Source organism: Ruditapes philippinarum, unplaced genomic scaffold (assembly GCF_026571515.1).
Source record: "Ruditapes philippinarum isolate M1 unplaced genomic scaffold, ASM2657151v2 ctg883_1_1_1_1, whole genome shotgun sequence".
NCBI classification, from domain to species: Eukaryota; Metazoa; Mollusca; class Bivalvia; order Venerida; family Veneridae; genus Ruditapes; species Ruditapes philippinarum.
This window is the reverse complement of record NW_026856024.1, coordinates 104,863-123,197: the sequence shown is the minus strand read 5'-3', so window position 1 is coordinate 123,197 and position 18,335 is coordinate 104,863. Positions and strand designations below refer to the sequence as shown.

The window sequence follows — 18,335 nt, the reverse complement described above, 5'->3', positions numbered from 1 at the left end:
TATATAGATTTTTTTTCTAAATCCAGTTTTCACTTTTTATAATTGACAATCTAAAAGTATGTAAAAATAAAATAAAATTAAAAGCATCATACAAGATAAGTTTTTTTTAAACCTTAAGATGGTTTTTTTCAATTACGAATTATCTTGCCTTCGTATTTCAATATTATCTTAAAGCTTTACATATTTATTCTTCTACACATTTATTATAAAATATGTGAATATTTAATGTGTTTATAAACTGATATCTTCCACTTTAAAGTTATGCTTTTTCTATAATTTGAAAGTAAATTAAGTAAAACAGATACTATCTATTGTCGCAAGCACGCTAATCGTAATTCTGAACTATCGGATAATGAACTAACATTAAAACATTGACACAATTGTATGTCTTTAAATGTTTTGAAATGTCAAGTAGCCAATATGTTTATGTTTCTTCTCGTAACACAGGTTTCCAGTTTGCCGAAAAGAGTATTGGATAAAAATTGTTAGAGGGACAATCTGCTATGCAAGAGGTTTGTAAAATGTCACACAGTTTAATTGTATTATCAGCCTCTTTTATCTGAATAATCATAAATATCTGATAATTATATGCCCGCGTTTGTTACATATTTCGATCGTAATTGCAGCAATTGTGTTGTTTTTACGATGTTCTGTCTGTGAATTTTGATATGTGCTTAATTTATGAATGACAAAATTCCTATCGTTATCTAGAGTTATAAACTAACGACAGAAATAGGTCGACATAAAAATGTTCACCGGAATGAAAGAATACGCTCGGATGGTCTAAACCGAAATAATGTATGTGAATTTGATCGTGAATTCCATGCTTATTTTCGATAATTTGATAAAGTTACTTTTAAAATAAGTATTGTTTTAGAAAAAAAATTATGACAAAATTATCAGATCGAAGGTCAAGAAGCTTGAAAACATTTAAATGTCTATCATAGATCAGCACGGGCACTTTAATATGCAAATGATAATGAAGAAATATACTCACAAAAAAGTAAAATAGTGTTTTTGTTATATTTTTTTATTATTCTTAGCCCGCTTTAAATAAAAAGCCTTATAACGGAGAAAGCGAATGATCTTAAATTGTGCAAACAAGTTATTGGTCTAGACCTGAATCATATGGATCATTATTCTAAAAGAAATACTTCAAGTCCGGCATGTCAAATTACCCCAGTGGAGTACCTTTAAAGACAGTCATAATCGTTTTCAATGTAAATTCTTAACCTAGTTATATTGTGCTTAAATTAAAATTCCATTTATTTGTAACGATTTATTTATGTGTGTTCATGTGTTTTGAAACAGATACAAACTAGCTACAATAAATGGTTATAAAAATCCTAATACTGGGTATATCAAATCATGAGTTGATTGTTGTAGATTTTTATTTTCAGTATTTCGCAATTATCGTGTCTACATGTTGAACTGCTTAAGCCGGTGCTAGCGAGCATGGGTTTACCACTTTTGCTTATTAACAAGCTCAATTAAATAAAGTCTGCGACTTTTTCAAATTTGTCGTATTGAGCGTTCTTAAATTTTTTCATTTTGGACCATTTCAACATAACTTAAATGCCATAGATAATTGGTGAAATTTAAAAAAAACATAGATAAATGGTGCAACTTAAACAATATCTTTATCCATCCGAATATGAATGTTTAGCGTTATGTAAAAAGATATTTGAAACTTACTATCTTTAATGTTTGACAAGTGGAAACGTAAATTTGCAAAAAAAAAAAATGTTATTACATTGTCTTAGTATGACGAAATAGAATTATTGAGATATACTTATTATTTAACAGATGAAATAAAACAATTATTTTACAATGCTTAAAAAGTGGAGCTGCTATACCGTTTGGAGTAAAAGAAATTAAAGGTAAAATAAGTAGCGTTAACGTAACACTGTCTCGAATAAACCTTATTTAAACTGAAATAAGGTTAACGTGTAAGACGTACTTTTTTCTCTTGGTTTGTAAACAAAAGTTCTTAACATGTGTTAAAGGTAAGGAAAGAAAAAAAGAGGAATTAATTCACTGCGTTAGAAAAGTATATTCAGCACGTGAAAGTCAGGAACATATCTATCAAACACTGTTTACAGGTTTAAATGATTTAGCATTGTTAAAGAGGAACATGTGTTGGCTTGAATAGTAGTGTGAAACAGTGCTTGCACTATGCAATGTTATTTCCAAACAGTCTTCAAAATGCGCTTGTTGTACACATTATTCCCATATTATAGTTTGAATAATATAAAAAATATTATCAAATATTTAGTGAGAAGTATACAAATTAAAATAGAAAACGGAATAATAACACGCATTTAAAGAAATAGTGTGTCTGAAAATTACAGCACGGGTTGAAGTAAAAAACTGGATTTACTCCAAAATTGTATCAAATATTAAATATATTAATGTTTGTTAAACAACCAACACATATCAAAGTAATATATAATAATACAAAACAATAACTGTATTATATATATTTGCCAACAATATTGTAAACATCAACTTACAGTCTATCTTTAGGTCGGAAAAATCCTGATATGTTATTGCAACCGTCGGGTTGTGCAACAATAGTTCCGATCAGAAAAATAAAACACAATTTGACTGCTGCGACGCTAGTCATAATGCTACAATAACATAAGCAGTGAACACAGTGCCACCAATATGCTGCGGTATTATGTTATATACGGGCGCTCGAATGTCTATCAAATAATTATAACGAAAAGTCTAACCAAGCGATACATTATTGGAAAAAAGGGTTCTATAGTATCTGTATCATACTGAAATCCCTTTTAATTTTTCGAAATTCCACTGTATTTTCTTTACATTACAAATACTTCTTATTCTAATATTTCATAATCCTTTTGTGATTAACTATGCTTCTTTTTTAACTAAAAGCACAACTAGACTTATGAGATAAAATTTTCTTGGCATGACTTACATTTGCCAATGACATGACTTTCTTCCAATGTTTATACAAATATAAATTGCTCTCGTTAACAAGCAAAAACCGTTTATTGTGTGCGTTCAATGTACGTACATAGGTCACGAGAATGATTTATAAACGGTGCTACATATATAAGAGATTTACAGCTTGTACGGCTAACGATAGCCGGAGACGAACAGCGGTTATAATATTCGGGGGTTATCTCAAAATATTTATCATTTAATTAAATACAGTAAGTGCTATAACTTTTTTATGGCAAGTAAGATAAGTACAAATGTTTATTTTTTCATACACTAGAAATTGGCATGTAACATATAATCTCTGCTATAGCGTGTTCAAGACAGTCACAGTATTTTACTATTCTGTTAGTTTTAGGCACTTCCTCCGCCGTTTACGGTGTATTTGAGCTGAAGTGTATGGTGTCATAATATGGGCATAAGTCGGATAAATTTTATCGACAAGTTCAGCGTGAAAATGGTTAATTAGTGCCGATCTGAGGTAACAGTAATACTACTGGGCATCGTTATAGTGACCAGGAAACCCACTTCGTATATATCTTATATTCGATGTCCCGAATAAAACTGTTCTTGTGTTTCATTCAAGCATATGGCTACTGATACCATAAGAAGTTCCATCAATTCCTATCACGGCTATTGAAATTCTGTTCCAGGTGCCTCTCATGAACTTATGAACCTGTGGCAAAACAACAAATATTTTAGACGTAGATAGAAAATCGGGATAAAATAGCATTGTCGCACCTGGCACTGATATGTTGAACAATGACGAAAACATCATATACTTCTGGTATGTTCGAAACCACATAAGCACAAAAAGAACTCTGTTTCTTGCAAGAAGTTTAAGAGGCTTGCATGATGGAATACGAATAGTTTCTAACAGATCTAAAAATGTCTCAGCAGTTCCACCGGTACATTGAAAGAGATAAAAGAAAACACAATTCTGCCACTTAAAATGTCTTTAACGATTAAAAAAAACAAAACTTATATTTAGTATCGGCTTAGGCGATGCACGAATGAGTTTTTAAATCGTGCAAATAAGTCCAAAGTAATTGGTGATGTCGGGGAAGCCTTGACCATAGCCGGTAAAATGTTACTTATTGCTTTGATTGGTTCATTGTCCATTGTTACCTAAAATAAGACACATGTATGCAGGGAATTTTTTAATATTCATTTTGATGTGACATGAAAAATTGTGTTAAAATCAGTTTAGCCATAATTCATAAACTACTATTATCTTTTTCTACCGTCATATTGCACAATTAAGTATTCTTATAAAGGGAAATTTCCCTCACCGAGTTCACATGGGCAATGCAACACTAATGTTTGTCGATATGTAAAATGGAAGGTGGAAAAAAAAGACACAACAAAACATTAAATCTGTAATTTTCACACTATAATTCATATTCTGCTTCCCTAATCGGTTTACGATTTTGCTTTTTATTATCTTGTTACATACAAATATGCGCATTAAAGTATTTTAATGTCCTGCTTTTAGTTTCGGTCATCTTGTACAGGAGTGGCATTAGATGCTATTGCGCACCATCTTTAGAATGTCGGGATCGACACGAGAGAACACGAGGCCAGTCAAGTAGCAGCTCGGTCACACCAGGATAATGAACCAGGAACAGCTGATTTAAGGGAAACATTGCTAATGGAGTAATGGATCATCACAAGAAAAAGACCTTACACCACCACGTACCAATAAACGGAGAAGAAGAACGAGGCCGCTTGCTGACATTATTTGGGAAAATCAATTATTTTACAACGATTTTATTAAAAGCAAAGTTCAAAAATTGCTTCACCAGTTTGATGTCGAGAAATATTCTGATGAATCAAATTAGATATTCAGAAAACGCATATGAACGGCTTTTTGTAATAGAAATAAATGCAATTATTATATTTGGCTTTGCCTTCTGTTTTCTTTTTTAAAAAAAAGAAATCGTTTTGAAATGGCCCCTTAAAAAAATTAGCCGTCTCCGTCCTCGTCTATCGGTATCGGCTGAAGCTAAAAATCTATATTAAAGCATACATACTTTAAAGATGTTTGTGAGTACAGGGTTGAAACATAATTGCAGTAACATTTCCTTTTCAAAATAGATAATTATGCCACTTATTTGTGATAGAAAAATAAACTATTCGCTGAATTGTAGTGAACCAACCATGAATTAACAAATAATGGTGGTTTTAAATCAATCAATGCTGTCTTAATTGGTTAGAAAAAAGTATTGTCGAATTTCCGTCGTGACAAACAATCAGTAGAACTTAAATCGAATATATCAGCTAAGCATGCAACGTGGTCGAAGGACGAGAAGTAGAGACAGACAGGCCTCTGATAGGGCCAGGCTACAATGAGAGAGACACCAGGAGGCGGCTAATTCACAGAATGCCGATAATTGCCGTGTCACAAGGGGACAGAAGAGAAGCGCCGAAGTTTTAGATGACGGCGACTTAAGACTCTTGTCCGATAAATCAGATGGGTCGAACATTATTGATTTTAAACAGAAAATCACTGATTCGGGCATTATTCCTACCAAAATTAGATCTTAAACTTCTAATGATAAGACGCGAAAAAAAATATTTCTGGTATTCCCCATGCTTGTCGACTTATTTCAAGGAAACAGTCTTTCCCCGCTCTAAGTTCATTTTGCGGTGATGACGTAGCCACATACGTGCCGTCCTCATTAAAAACAAACTCAAATATGTAGGGGAGAGTATGTAAATTTGTCTCTCCTTTTAAAAGGTGCTATAGAATTGTCGGAATTTTGTAAGGGTAGCATTTTTAAGATTTCTTCAGACGGTCATATTGACTGCACAGCAAGATTACAAGGAAATAATTACTCCATAAAAAATGGACAAACACTTTCATTATTTATGTTGGAAAAGACTGAAAACCAGATATATGCATAAACACGCTACACTATTTTCCGCTTCGTTCGGTATATGTTGCTTGCACAAGTTATAGCGAACTTGCAACTCGAAGCGGGCAGAATTTTTATGAAAATGCGTTGATACACGTCCCGGAAAACTATAGCTGAACTTTATTGTTGGTGAATAATTTTGTTATCGCCTCAGTGTTTCTAATATTAACGTCCTTGAAAGGCTTTTTAGTGGATTTGAGAGTATCAAATATTGGAACATTGTGTTCTTATTTTATCTCTTAATATATTGTACACGCGAAACACAGAGTATTTTTAGCAAAATAAAAGCAACAGTGAAATAGTTTTCTTTTTTGACGGTTTTTGCACGCGCTATTTGGGCGTACAGATTAGACAAAAGTGGACTAGACTGATTGTCTGCATTTACCTTTTGTATAAAACATTCAACTGATCTACAAACTCTTTTGGACTGTATTGCAATGGGTTGAACCATTCATCTGTGAATCCATATTTATTTCAAATAGAATGAACCGTAGTTGCCCAGGAGCTATAATCCATTTTCATGAAGACTTATTGATGAATAAAATGCAGTCTTTATGATATTATTATTTGAATGAAGAATATGTAACCAGAATCTTATTACTTGAACATATCTTCGAACATAAAAAGAGTATCGGCCTAACACCGAATAAACTTCTGCAGTGCAAGTACTGAGTTTTACGCGTAACAATGACTTGCAGAATTTCAAGTGAATCCTTTCTACATCCTTAAATTTGTAAAACCCCATATTGCACAAGAATACTTTAATATTGAGGCAACAAATGCATCAAAGATTTGGAGTGAAACGGAATTGGTCACATCATATTTGTTAAAATTAAGAAGTAAAACATTTTGGCCTTTCATAGCTTTTCCTATAGCATACTGATTATGACGTTGAAAAGACCACGTAAAATTAAAGACTACACCCAAATAGTTGAAGTTATCAACAGTCTCTTATAAAGTATAATCGTATGAACATTTTTCATTTTCTCTGATGCTTCCTCTCTTCCTGAAAACCATTGTTTTAGTTGTATCTGTGTTGACATCGAGGCCCCATTTATGACAATCAAGCTTTAAATTATTATGATTCGATTGCAACTCTTCACTTGACTTTCCAAATATGACTATATCGTTGGCAAACAGTAAAATAGTCATACATATATCATTAAAAGTGAAACCCTTATCGTTATTATTATCATCATTCCATAAGTATTGTTCTAGATCTTCCAGAAATAAAGCAAACAAAATCGGCGAATTATTTTGGCCCTTCCTAAGACCAATTGATATATCAAAAAAGTCTGACAAAGTATTACAGTGTTTAACACAGGAAGGCACCGAAGAGTACATATTTCTAAAAATCCTGATCAATTTACCATCAAGTCCAAGTTTAAAAAAGTTTATACCAAAGAGCGTTACGATAAATTGAATCCAAAGCTTTTTAATGTTTATAAAACAACAATAAAGATGTGAATTTTGGGATAGTATTCGTTCCACTAAAGAGTGCAAAACAAAAATTGCATTTACGATGCTTACACCTTAACGAAAACCGAATTGTGCGTCAGACTGTATATTGTTGTCACGGGTCAAATTTTCAACCCGTTTTGTTGATTCCTTTGTTAATAACTTACCAAAATAACTAATTAATGTTATACCTCTATCTTTATTCGGTAGCCTTTTATTTCCTTTTTATATAATGGTAGAATATAACCATAAGAACAAACTTTTAAGAAATGACCGGAATCAAATATAGTGTTAAAACAGTCCGTGATATGACCGATTAGTATGTCGGACGTCTCAATGAAAAACTCATTTAATAAATTATCGGCAGGACAAGATGCCTTATTTCTCTTAAGATCTTTAATTGCCATTAAAATTTCAAAAAACGTAAAAGGAGTATTCAGGCATTCAAAAGAAGGGTTATTTGTATTTAAGTATGTGTCAGAGATAAAACATTCTACATCTTCTATACGTGTAGATCTTATATCATTTTACATCAGAGATAAAACATTCTACATCTTCTATACGTGAAGATCTTATATCATTTTACAAACTAGAAACATACTCACGAAATTCTTCAGGTTTTACATCGTTTAAACTCTTTTCAAGTTTTGACTTAAAATGATTCCAAAATTGCTTTGGTTTAGATTTACGAAGTTCGCATAATTCACGCGACTTTTTAGTCTTAAACACTGTTTCTTTCTTGCGCATTCAAAGTTTATAAGAATGGTTATGCTCAAAAAATAATTGACTGTTATCTATTAATTGGTTTCCATTAAATGAATTAAGCGCTAAAATAGACAGTTTCTTTGATTCTACGCACTCGCGATTAAACCACTCTTTATTATATGATGGATAATGAATATTGCATGACATCTGCGAATGTTTAAAGTACGGTCCATAAACGAGGAAAAACCCTCAACTAAATTATCAATAGAAAGGCTCTCCGATGTACTGTTACTAAGTAAAAGTGCATTAAACTCGGGAAGCTTTGAAATGATATCACGTCTAAAGTTTATCCAGTGATCACCTGACCATTTATAAAATGTAGTACGAATTTTCATAATAATTTACATTTTGATTACTTATCGGAGACTGTATTAATCCGCTTAAAATCTTATCATTCAAAACCAAGTAGTCAATTGTACTACATGATCGTTGGTTAAAAATTGTGAACGAACGGGTATCACCAATTCTACCGTTAGCTATTCGCAATGATGTAGACTTACAAAAATCAAGCATGCGAAACCCCTGAGCATTGCATACATTATCTTCTGAGGCCCATCCTTGAGGAATATCAGGGTAATAAAAATCAAAATCTAGCTGATCATTACAAACATCAAAGGAAATAAAATCATTATAAATACCAACTCGTGAGTTCCAATCACCAGCAATCATAACTGTTCCTAGCATTTCAAAATATGATACATCATCAAATAAGAAATCAAATAAATCATTATTAATTATACCAGCAATAGGGGACTCGTCTGACTAAAGGTAAACTCCACACAAATAAATATCAGTATCAGGTGAAAAATAAGAGTATTCAATTTTTAGCCGAACAATTGTGTCATGAGTTTTTTGACAACATATATACCATTAGTGCAGCACGATGCATGTATGTCGTTCAGATGTCTGAAGGACTACGGCCTTTTTTTATTACATTACTGCACATCTAAACTCAAAACCATGTTATATTATAGCACAGTTCAAAATCAAGATATATTTCCTTGTTTTTCCACCATGAAATAATTTTTTTCAACTTACTTTATACACGATTCTAATCATACGAGTTTTAACAACTTGTTTGCTTAAGGTATTAGCACCCTAATGCATTACCTCCGCTTTGAAGAGTATTCAAATAGGCTAGAATTACTGTTAACTACATTGAAAATGAGGGCCATGATTCAATCCCCAGAAGGGTCAACTTTTTTTTTCTTTCTTTTTTTCTTTTAACATTATTTATGTATCTTTCATGTCCCATATGGAAAGAAAAAAAGTGTTTAATTTTGAATTTTGAATTTATATAGGTATTTATTGGCTAAATATGCTAAATCTAGTAATAAATATGGTACCTGATATTTTCAAAGTGTAATATAATCAAAACTAGACGGTAAAAGTATTTCATATTTTACAAGATCAACCAATATACTTTTTTAAAAATTTAGGGAAACTTTGAAAACAGGCACTCATTTGGGTAAATTTTAAGAAATTTTTTATTTAGGCTCCTAAGTAGAAAAATGGTCAGACATGAGGTAAAAATGGGTGGGGTAGGGTAACATTTTTATACAGATTTCATAAATTTTAGGAAGAAACCATAATTTTGCTTATGTGGATTGTTAGCTGAATGGTCCTATTTGTTTCTTACCAAAAATTCATGGGAAAACATTTTTCATTAGAATGTTATTGCTGATTATTTAAAGGTTCCTCATTTCTAAAATAGGGCCCTCATAACATCCTAGCTTGAGTTCAGAAAAGTGGCCATAACTTGATTTCCGTACGGTAAACTTTGTTTAAATTTTGCATACAGGTGTACTAGAAGGTATACATCTGACCTATGATGTCAATTCTTTAGTTCCTGATAGTGCCCATTAGGGTCCTAATACCTTAAGAGCATTATAGCCGTTTTACGAATTTTCCATAGAAACGGATGTTGCATTTCGTGCATGCGCTTTCTGCGTAGGGCAGTTGTTAATATCAAAGAATAATTAATATTGGTATTGAACAACTTCATAAACTGCTTGATGTAATGTGAAAGATTCACCATTAGTTTAGAATAGTTTATTTTGAGAAATAATCGTTATATGTGCACGAAAGTTTGCTAGTGCGTATTAAAGCACTGAACTCCTAACACGAAATTTATGGGCAATATTTCTCTATCTATTCTAATTTTCCAAAAAGGCATTCAAACTTGCGTTCAGAGGTACATGCATAAAGTTTCGTATTTGTCAAGAAAAGAGAACAGCACATGCCTATTTAAAGATCATATTTGTAAGGACAATCGTAACGATCTCCATCGTCCTTCATCACGGTGCATATCCATATCGGTACCCTCTTTGCGAAATCTGCTGAAACGGTACCCTCTTTGTACATGCACAGGTCATTCTCTGCTCAAAACAAACCAGCGATGGATAACAAGCCAGTAAAAAGTCATTGTAATAAGGAAAGGAGGTATGACACGTGGAAAAGATGTATACCACGGAACACTAGAATGTTTTATCTATGTGCTGATTTGTCATGTGCCCGTTTTTCATGTACTACAACTTCACAATAAGCTACAAAAAATCAACATGTCTTGCTTCGCCCATCACCTCGACATACTTTTCGGACTGGTATGAACCTGTGGCTTGATTATATATGCATCATACATATTAAGTATGTTCATTTACATATCATCTCCGGACAAATCGCAGTATATTGTCAAAAATAATTGTAAAATTCATAAAAACACCCTACTTTCGGTTTTGCAGCGGCACGGGCTACCTCTTATTCCGGATACTTTTCATTGGGGGTGGGGATTGGTAATCTAGTGACTAGTTGGCATCTCAGATGATTCAAGTTTTTGTAAATGTTGTCAGTAACAGTGACATACTAGTTTATTACTTCCTGCGCCTGGTCGCTTTCCGCCTCATTTATATAGGTCTTGGTCGGGGCCTCAGTAGAGAAACCTTCTTTGACTTGAGCGGTCCCTCCTCTTTTGGGTACCTCTACGTGGTGAGGAGGAGTAACATATGTCCGTTATGGGGGTGCGCTGCTGTGCGCCTGTATGACGGACATATGGCCAACACCCAGACTGCCTTTTTTGCCGGGGGCCCAGGCCCCGTAACCTAAAAAAGGGGGGGTTTTTTGGTATTGAAGGAAAAAACCCAAAGGGATCTCCAGTATTTCCAACACCACTGTTTTTGGGGCCTTTTGCTTTATTTTTAACGGGGGGGCCCAAAGGGTGAGCCCGGCTTTGGTCAATCGGCTGGTCATGCCTTGCCCTTGGATATATATTTCTTAAATACTTGAAAATTTCATTGAACTTACACGGTCCCGAAATGAATACAATTCAATGCACACAAATTATTTAAAATAAAAAAAAATCTGTGTTTAAATTTTTATTCCTACTTGTGTTTCTAGTATACCTTTAGTTCCTACTGAAACTGCTATGATGGGTGCCGTTATGTTAAAACAATATTTCATATATGCATTATAAGTACAGTATAACATATCCAAGAAGGCGGTGGCTAATGGGCTAATTGTGTAGGTTGTAAATATTTGCAATTTATGAGAGTATATCTCTCTGGTATCCTTGATGTGCGGAGACTGGATATCCGTCTCCATCGCACATCCCCATGTTGGAGTCCGAGGTGGCTGGGGAACCCGGGAGACGAATTTTAATATCTTTAATCATGGATATACAAACAAAAAAACGAAAATCGCAAGAAAATGATTCAAGTGGTAACATTTCATTTGATGGAATTTTTCCCCGTTTTCTAATAATCAAATCAAACAGCTCCAAATCACTTACTGAACTTAGCCCCTTCATTATAGAAAAACAACTTTCGGCTTTAATTGGAACACCTAAATCTGTCAAGAGACTCCGCAATGGAGGACTCTTTAATTAGACTTAGAGGCCGGAAAACCAATCAGATTTTATTCTGAAATGTACCAGCTTTTTTTAACATTGACCAAAACCTGCCAACCACACCAGTCTCTTAAACTCCAAAGCCCAAGGGGGCCGTCATTAAGATGTTTTGACCTTTGCTTTGGAATGCTGAAGCAATATTGCTGAAATTAAATCACAGCAAGGTGTCAAATCGTTCAAGCGCATTCCCAGTCAAAGAGATGGTAAACGACTGCCAAACGAATAGCCTTACTAACAATTCTCCCACAACCCATTCTCCCATCAATCGATTACCAGAGTAGGTTCCTTTACGTTCGCCGTTGGCGGTTTTTACATTCCAAAACCCAATGCCAATGTTACAAATGCTTCAAATTTGGGTTCACCATGATCAAAATTGCGTTAAAGGGCAAGACTATTTTGCCGCAGATGTAGCTCAAACCATGACAAAAATGAGACTTGTAACGTTCCTGTTAAATGTGCAAATTGTGGAGGAGAGCATTACGCCACCTCCCGGTCATACCCCTTGTGGTTAAAGGAAAAAGAAATTCTTCGTCAGAAGTATACGCAAAATATTTCCTTTCAAGATGCACGAAAGCTTGTTGAATCACAAGGACCAAAACAACTGTCGTATTCAGCTGCAGTTACAAAGTCTGTTAAGATGGTTGACTCTGCAGTACAGGTCAACTTATGTCAATGCCCCCCAATTAAGTTACCATTACCTACAAAGCATACAGCTTCACAAAGTAAGCAGTCTACCTCTGTGCAGACTCAGTCACCATTAAAGTCTTCTCCAAAGAAGCAAACCGCAAACATTCAAATAACATCTTCTGAGAAAGCTATTCAAAAACAATCGCCTAAAGAGCGAATTGTCATCACAGATCGGTTGAAAAAAGCAATGCGGAACCCGATCAACACAGAAAATCGGTTCGATCCACTTCACGACACCCAATTGATGGAGGATGAGGTTCTTTACCTCTCCCCTCCTCCAACTCCGAAATAGCAGAAGTCCAATAAAGTTTCCTAAATGATATAAAAATATTCTTTAAAATGGATAATAGAAGTCATTCTATCCTACAATGGAATTGCCGAGGTCTTAAGTCAAATTATAATGATCTACTTTTTACTATTATCAAAATTTTCTCCAAATGTATTATGTCTTCAGGAGACTATGTTATCTCCTAAAGATAATATCTCTATAAAATATTATACACTTTATAATTATATATGCACTAGTAACGCCAGAACATCAGGTGGTACAAGCATTGCTATCGCAAATTGCATTCCTCAAAAAGAATTAAAACTAAACACAAGATTACAAGCTTTAGCTGTGCAGGTGACCTTACATCGACCACTAACAATTTGTTCTTTATACCTTCCTCCAAATTTAACGGTAACAAGTGATGAACTTGAAAGTATTGTTCGGCAATTACCATCACCTTTCCTTTTATTAGGCGACTTTAATGCTCACAATCCTATGTGGGGTAGTACATCTACAAATAATAAGGGTAACATAACTGAAAAATTGATAGATAACTTTCAGCTTTGTTTATTAAACAATCGGTCACCTACATATTTACATCCAGCTACAGGTACGTTTTCTTGCATCGACCTCTCGATTGTCCACTCTGCTATATACTTGGACTTCGATTGGAAAGTTTTAGATGACCAGTACGGCAGTGATCATTATCCATTGTTACTTACATCAAATGACTCTATACCAGATGAAGGACGTCAAATTTTTAAATTTAAGAAAGCAGATTGGGATACATTTACTAGGCTCTGTTCTATTGATCTAACAAAAAATGAATTTGATTTCACCTCTGATGAATTAGCTGAAACTTTCTCTTCAGCATTACATACGATTGCTTGCAAAGTTATTCCATTAAAGAAAATAATAAAAGTAACAAAATCAAAAAACCATGGTTTAACGATGAATGTAAAAAAGCCATTCGTATACGTAAAGCTTCACTCAAAAAGTTTGAACATAGCCCTACAACAGAAAACCTTGAAAATTATAGAATATTTAGAGCCAAAGCTAGAAGATCAGTGCGTCAATCTAAACGCCAATCATGGCAATCTTATGTTTCAAATATTAATTCAAATACTCCTATTAGGAAAGTCTGGGATGCAGTACGAAAAATAAGTGGTAAGTATAAAAAGAGTCCAACTGTTCACTTAAAAAACTGGTGATGGCCAATATGCCAAAACAAAAACAGATATTGCAGAAAACTTTGGCTAAAACGTTTGAAAAGAACTCTTCTTCAAGCAATTATTCAAATACATTTTAACAACTTAAATGTAAAGCTGAGAAAGAGTATATTAATTTTACTTCAACAAACGACGATGACTATAATTCCCTTTTCTATTGATGACTTAATTTATTCAATCAAAACTGCAAAAAGATAGTGCTGCAGGCCCGGACGAAATTTACAACCAGTTTTCTTAAACATTTACCACCCCAATCCTTAGACTTGCTTCTTGCAATTTTTAACAAAATTTGGGTATCTGGTGAATTTTCCAACACTTGGAAGAATGCGTTGATTATTCCTATCCCTAAACCTGGAAAAGATTCAACTGACCCTACAAATTTATCGTCCAATTTCACTTACAAGTTGCCTCTGCAAAACATTCGAGAGAATGATAAATAATCGGTTAGTTTGGTATCTAGAAAATAATGGAATTATCACTAATTTTCAGTCAGGTTTTCGTAAACAGCGAAGTACAAACGATCATCTTGTACGACTTGAGACTTTTTATTAGAGAAGCCTTTGTAAATAAACAACACCTGGTATCAATTTTCTTTGATCTTGAGAAGGCTTACGACACTACTTGGAAATATGGTATCCTAAAAGATCTAAAAGGATGCTGGACTTAATGCAGACTTCCTCTTTTCATTTCTGGATTTTTAAAACGATAGGCACTTTAAAGTAAGACTTGGTTCAACTTTTTCTCAAGACCACCAACAAGAACAAGGTGTTTCTCAAGGAAGCATACTTTCTGTTACACTTTTTTGGCCTTAAAAATAAACAATATTGCTAGCGCTCTTACACCAGGCATAGATTGTTCTCTATATGTAGACGATTTTCTTATCTGCTATCGATCGAAAAGTATGAGAACAATTGAACGGCAACTTCAACAAAATTTAGATAAAATTCAGAAGTGGGCAATAGAAAATGGGTTTAAATTTTCAAAGTCAAAAACTCAATGTGTTCATTTCTGCCGATTGCGAAAACAACATAATGACCCTGAACTTTACATATCTGGTTCTAAAATTCCAGTAGTTGATCAAGCTAAGTTTCTAGGAATTATATTTGATAAAAAACTTTCTTTTATACCACATATTAAACATTTGAAAACTAAATGCCTAAAAGCTTTAAATTTACTTAAGGTTTTATCAAGTACAAATTGGGGATCAAATTCTTCAACATTACTGAAATTATACAGAAGTCTTATCCGATCAAAATTAGATTATGGTTCTGCAGTATATGGGTCTGCAAGAAAATCATATCTTCAAATGCGAGATACCATACATCACCAGGGTTTACGTTTAGCTTTAGGTGCGTTTCGCACTTCACCTGTAGAAAGTCTATATGCGGAAGCTGGGGAACCATCGCTTTATCTTCGTCGTAAAAAGCTATCACTTCAATATGCAACTAGAATTTCATCTAATAGGAAAAATCCAGCTAAAAATATTATTTTCAAACCAAGTTATACTGAAAAATAAATTTGTTAACAAACCAAAGGAAATTAAACCATTAGGCCTTCGTTTAAAAGATGATTTAGATAAACTTAAAATTAATCCAGACAGTATCCTTCAAAATGACGATGAGAATGTTCCACCTTGGACTTATAATTCCCCGGAAATAAATATTAACCTTTCAAATATAAAAAAGGCATCAAATTCACTTGAATATTTCAAAGAGAAGTTTCTAGCAATTAAGGAAGAACATGAAGATTTTTATACATATTTATACGGACGGTTCAAAAGAAGGTTGCAAAGTAGGTGCGGCTGTGTTTGAAAATAATTTTACATCTAGTATGAGGTTACCAGATAATGCATCAATTTTTACTGCTGAAACAAAAGCTATCGATTTAGCATTGTCATACATAGCACAGCATACCCACGATAAATTTGTGATATTTTCTGACTCGCTTTCTTTTTTAATATCCATTAAAAATAAAACAAACTGACAATATCATGGTAAAGAAACTTCTTTTACGATTTCATGATATACTAAAAACAAAATATGTTAAATTATATTGGATTCCAAGCCATGTAGGAATACGAGGAAATGAAAAAGTAGATGCTTTAGCTAAACAATCATTAAATTTTCAAAAAACTGACTTATTGTTACCTGCTTGTGATTTTAGACCGGCTATAAATAAACTCGTATCATCTGAATGGAAAGCAAATTGGGACAATGCCGTTTTTAATAAACTTCACGATATAAACCCATCTCTTGATATGTCACCATCTCTATCTCTGTCAAACCGCCGTGATCAAACAGTTCTTCTTCGGTGCCGAATTGGACACACTAAAATTACCCACTCTTATCTCCTCACAAATGACAATGCCCCTTTCTGTGTAGGTTGTAATGAAAATTTTACTGTCAAGCATTTTCTTCTTGAATGTCATGATTTTTCACAGGCCCGTAATAGATTTTATTCTGTAAATTCACTCAAAGAACTTTTTACTACAATTCCATCAAAAAACATAATTGATTATTTAAAAGAGATAAACTTGTATTCTAGGATCTAATTGGCTCATTTCTATTGTCATTTACAATGTTTGACATAATATTTTAAGCCTACTATAGCATTCGGCACGATATGGCAAGTTATGTGTTGACGTGCCGTAAAAATCCAAACAAACAAACAAAACAAACTTGAGAGGCCATTACAAGCCAACCTGATAGACAATTTCTTCATAGTCATCCGATAATGACGTATGTTTGTGATATCATAACTGTATCTTGATTGTACTGTCATTATAATTGTTGTTTATTGTGTTTGCAAATTCTGTGTTCATGCAATAAACTTAAAGGCACTGCAGGTGTTAGTCTTTATTTAGAATATAATTAAATAATTAGTTTTGACCGGGATTGAAATTGTATTTTCTGCCTTTGGGATGGATTTCTAACTCCCTTCCTTCAATTCTTGCTATAGATAAGCTGTACATGTGTTTAAAAATATATATTGCATGGTAAATGCAATAAAATTATCTGAGTTCAAGTTAATCGATTACAATACTTAGTCTATGAAAAGAAATATTTTTGATAAATAAATTTATGTTGAGGTTATTAGAATTCCTTAGATGGATTACATAATTTTTTGATACAAGAACACTTCTTGAATTTTAAAGTGGCATTATGCCCATCCAAGGGTATATAGTGAGTGTTCAGGTGAAGATCAAAAAAAGATTTCATTTTGCCATAAATCTTTGCAGTTTAATATTTAAATTCACATAAACAATAAATAATGCACAGATCCAAATGAAATTTCTGCAAAGATCCATTAGAATTTACGTAAAACACTTAGTTTATAAAAGAGTGGGGCAGTCTTTTTAAATTTAAGGCAGATTTATATTTTTATCCTAAACATTTTCTAATATCAACTGTTGGTCAAACACCATTTTGAAGTCAATCTTTTGAAATATTAAGTTAATTCAGCTCAACTTGACTATGAAAATATGAGCATAATCTCACTATAATATTAAAACAGAAATTAATAATTCAATCTTTTTTTGGAGCAATTTGAATAATATAAGATAAAAAGTAAAATTAATTATTTTTAATGCCTAGATGCTTAAAATAAATAAGATATTTCTAAGTGTGCAAATCATATTAAATCATTAAGTCCATCTGAAGAAAAATAAAAACAACAACAAAGTTCAGCTCAAATTGTAAAAGCCGTTATAAGATGTTTTATTTTAACCAAAACTTAATTCCAAGACCCCTGCCATCTATTCGTATATTTTTAAGATTTGAACTGCATACATCTTATTGTTTACATATAGCAATAAATGAATTTGAAAAACAAGAGCTGTCGGTAGGACAGCAACGCTCGACTATTCTTAGTGCTTGCTAGTAAAAAAAGCCTTGATAATGTGAACTTTTCTAAGTTAACAAAAGGGCAATTTTTTTTCTTTAAATCCATGTTAAAGTTATAGGCCTTGAAGAGAGTCCTATTATGCTCTCAAAGAAGAGTATAAAATTTCAACTTGTTTCAAAGCCAGATGTTAATAGAATATGAAAATATCTGAGGTGGTATGCAAACTCAAATGTATATTCTAAGTCGTAAAAGGGGCATAATTCTGTCAAAATCCTTGATACAGTTACCTCCTCCTG

The 18,335-nt window shown here is 33.1% G+C and overlaps 1 protein-coding gene across 3 annotated transcripts in view; it reads right to left on the bottom strand.

Moving 5' to 3' along the window:
• LOC132745153 (fibroblast growth factor receptor 2-like) overlaps window positions 1-18,335 on the bottom strand; it is an 81,860-nt gene that overhangs the window by 47,954 nt on the left and 15,571 nt on the right. The window contains exon 1 of one of the 3 annotated variants that reach the window (XM_060733971.1): window positions 2,514-2,631. The exons of the other annotated variants lie outside the window; for them this stretch is intronic. Within the exon in view, the coding sequence (XP_060589954.1) occupies window positions 2,514-2,626 (113 nt within the window). The 5' untranslated portion in view covers window positions 2,627-2,631. Of the gene's footprint in view, window positions 1-2,513; window positions 2,632-18,335 lie in introns of those variants that run through there. 3 annotated transcript variants of the gene reach the window in all.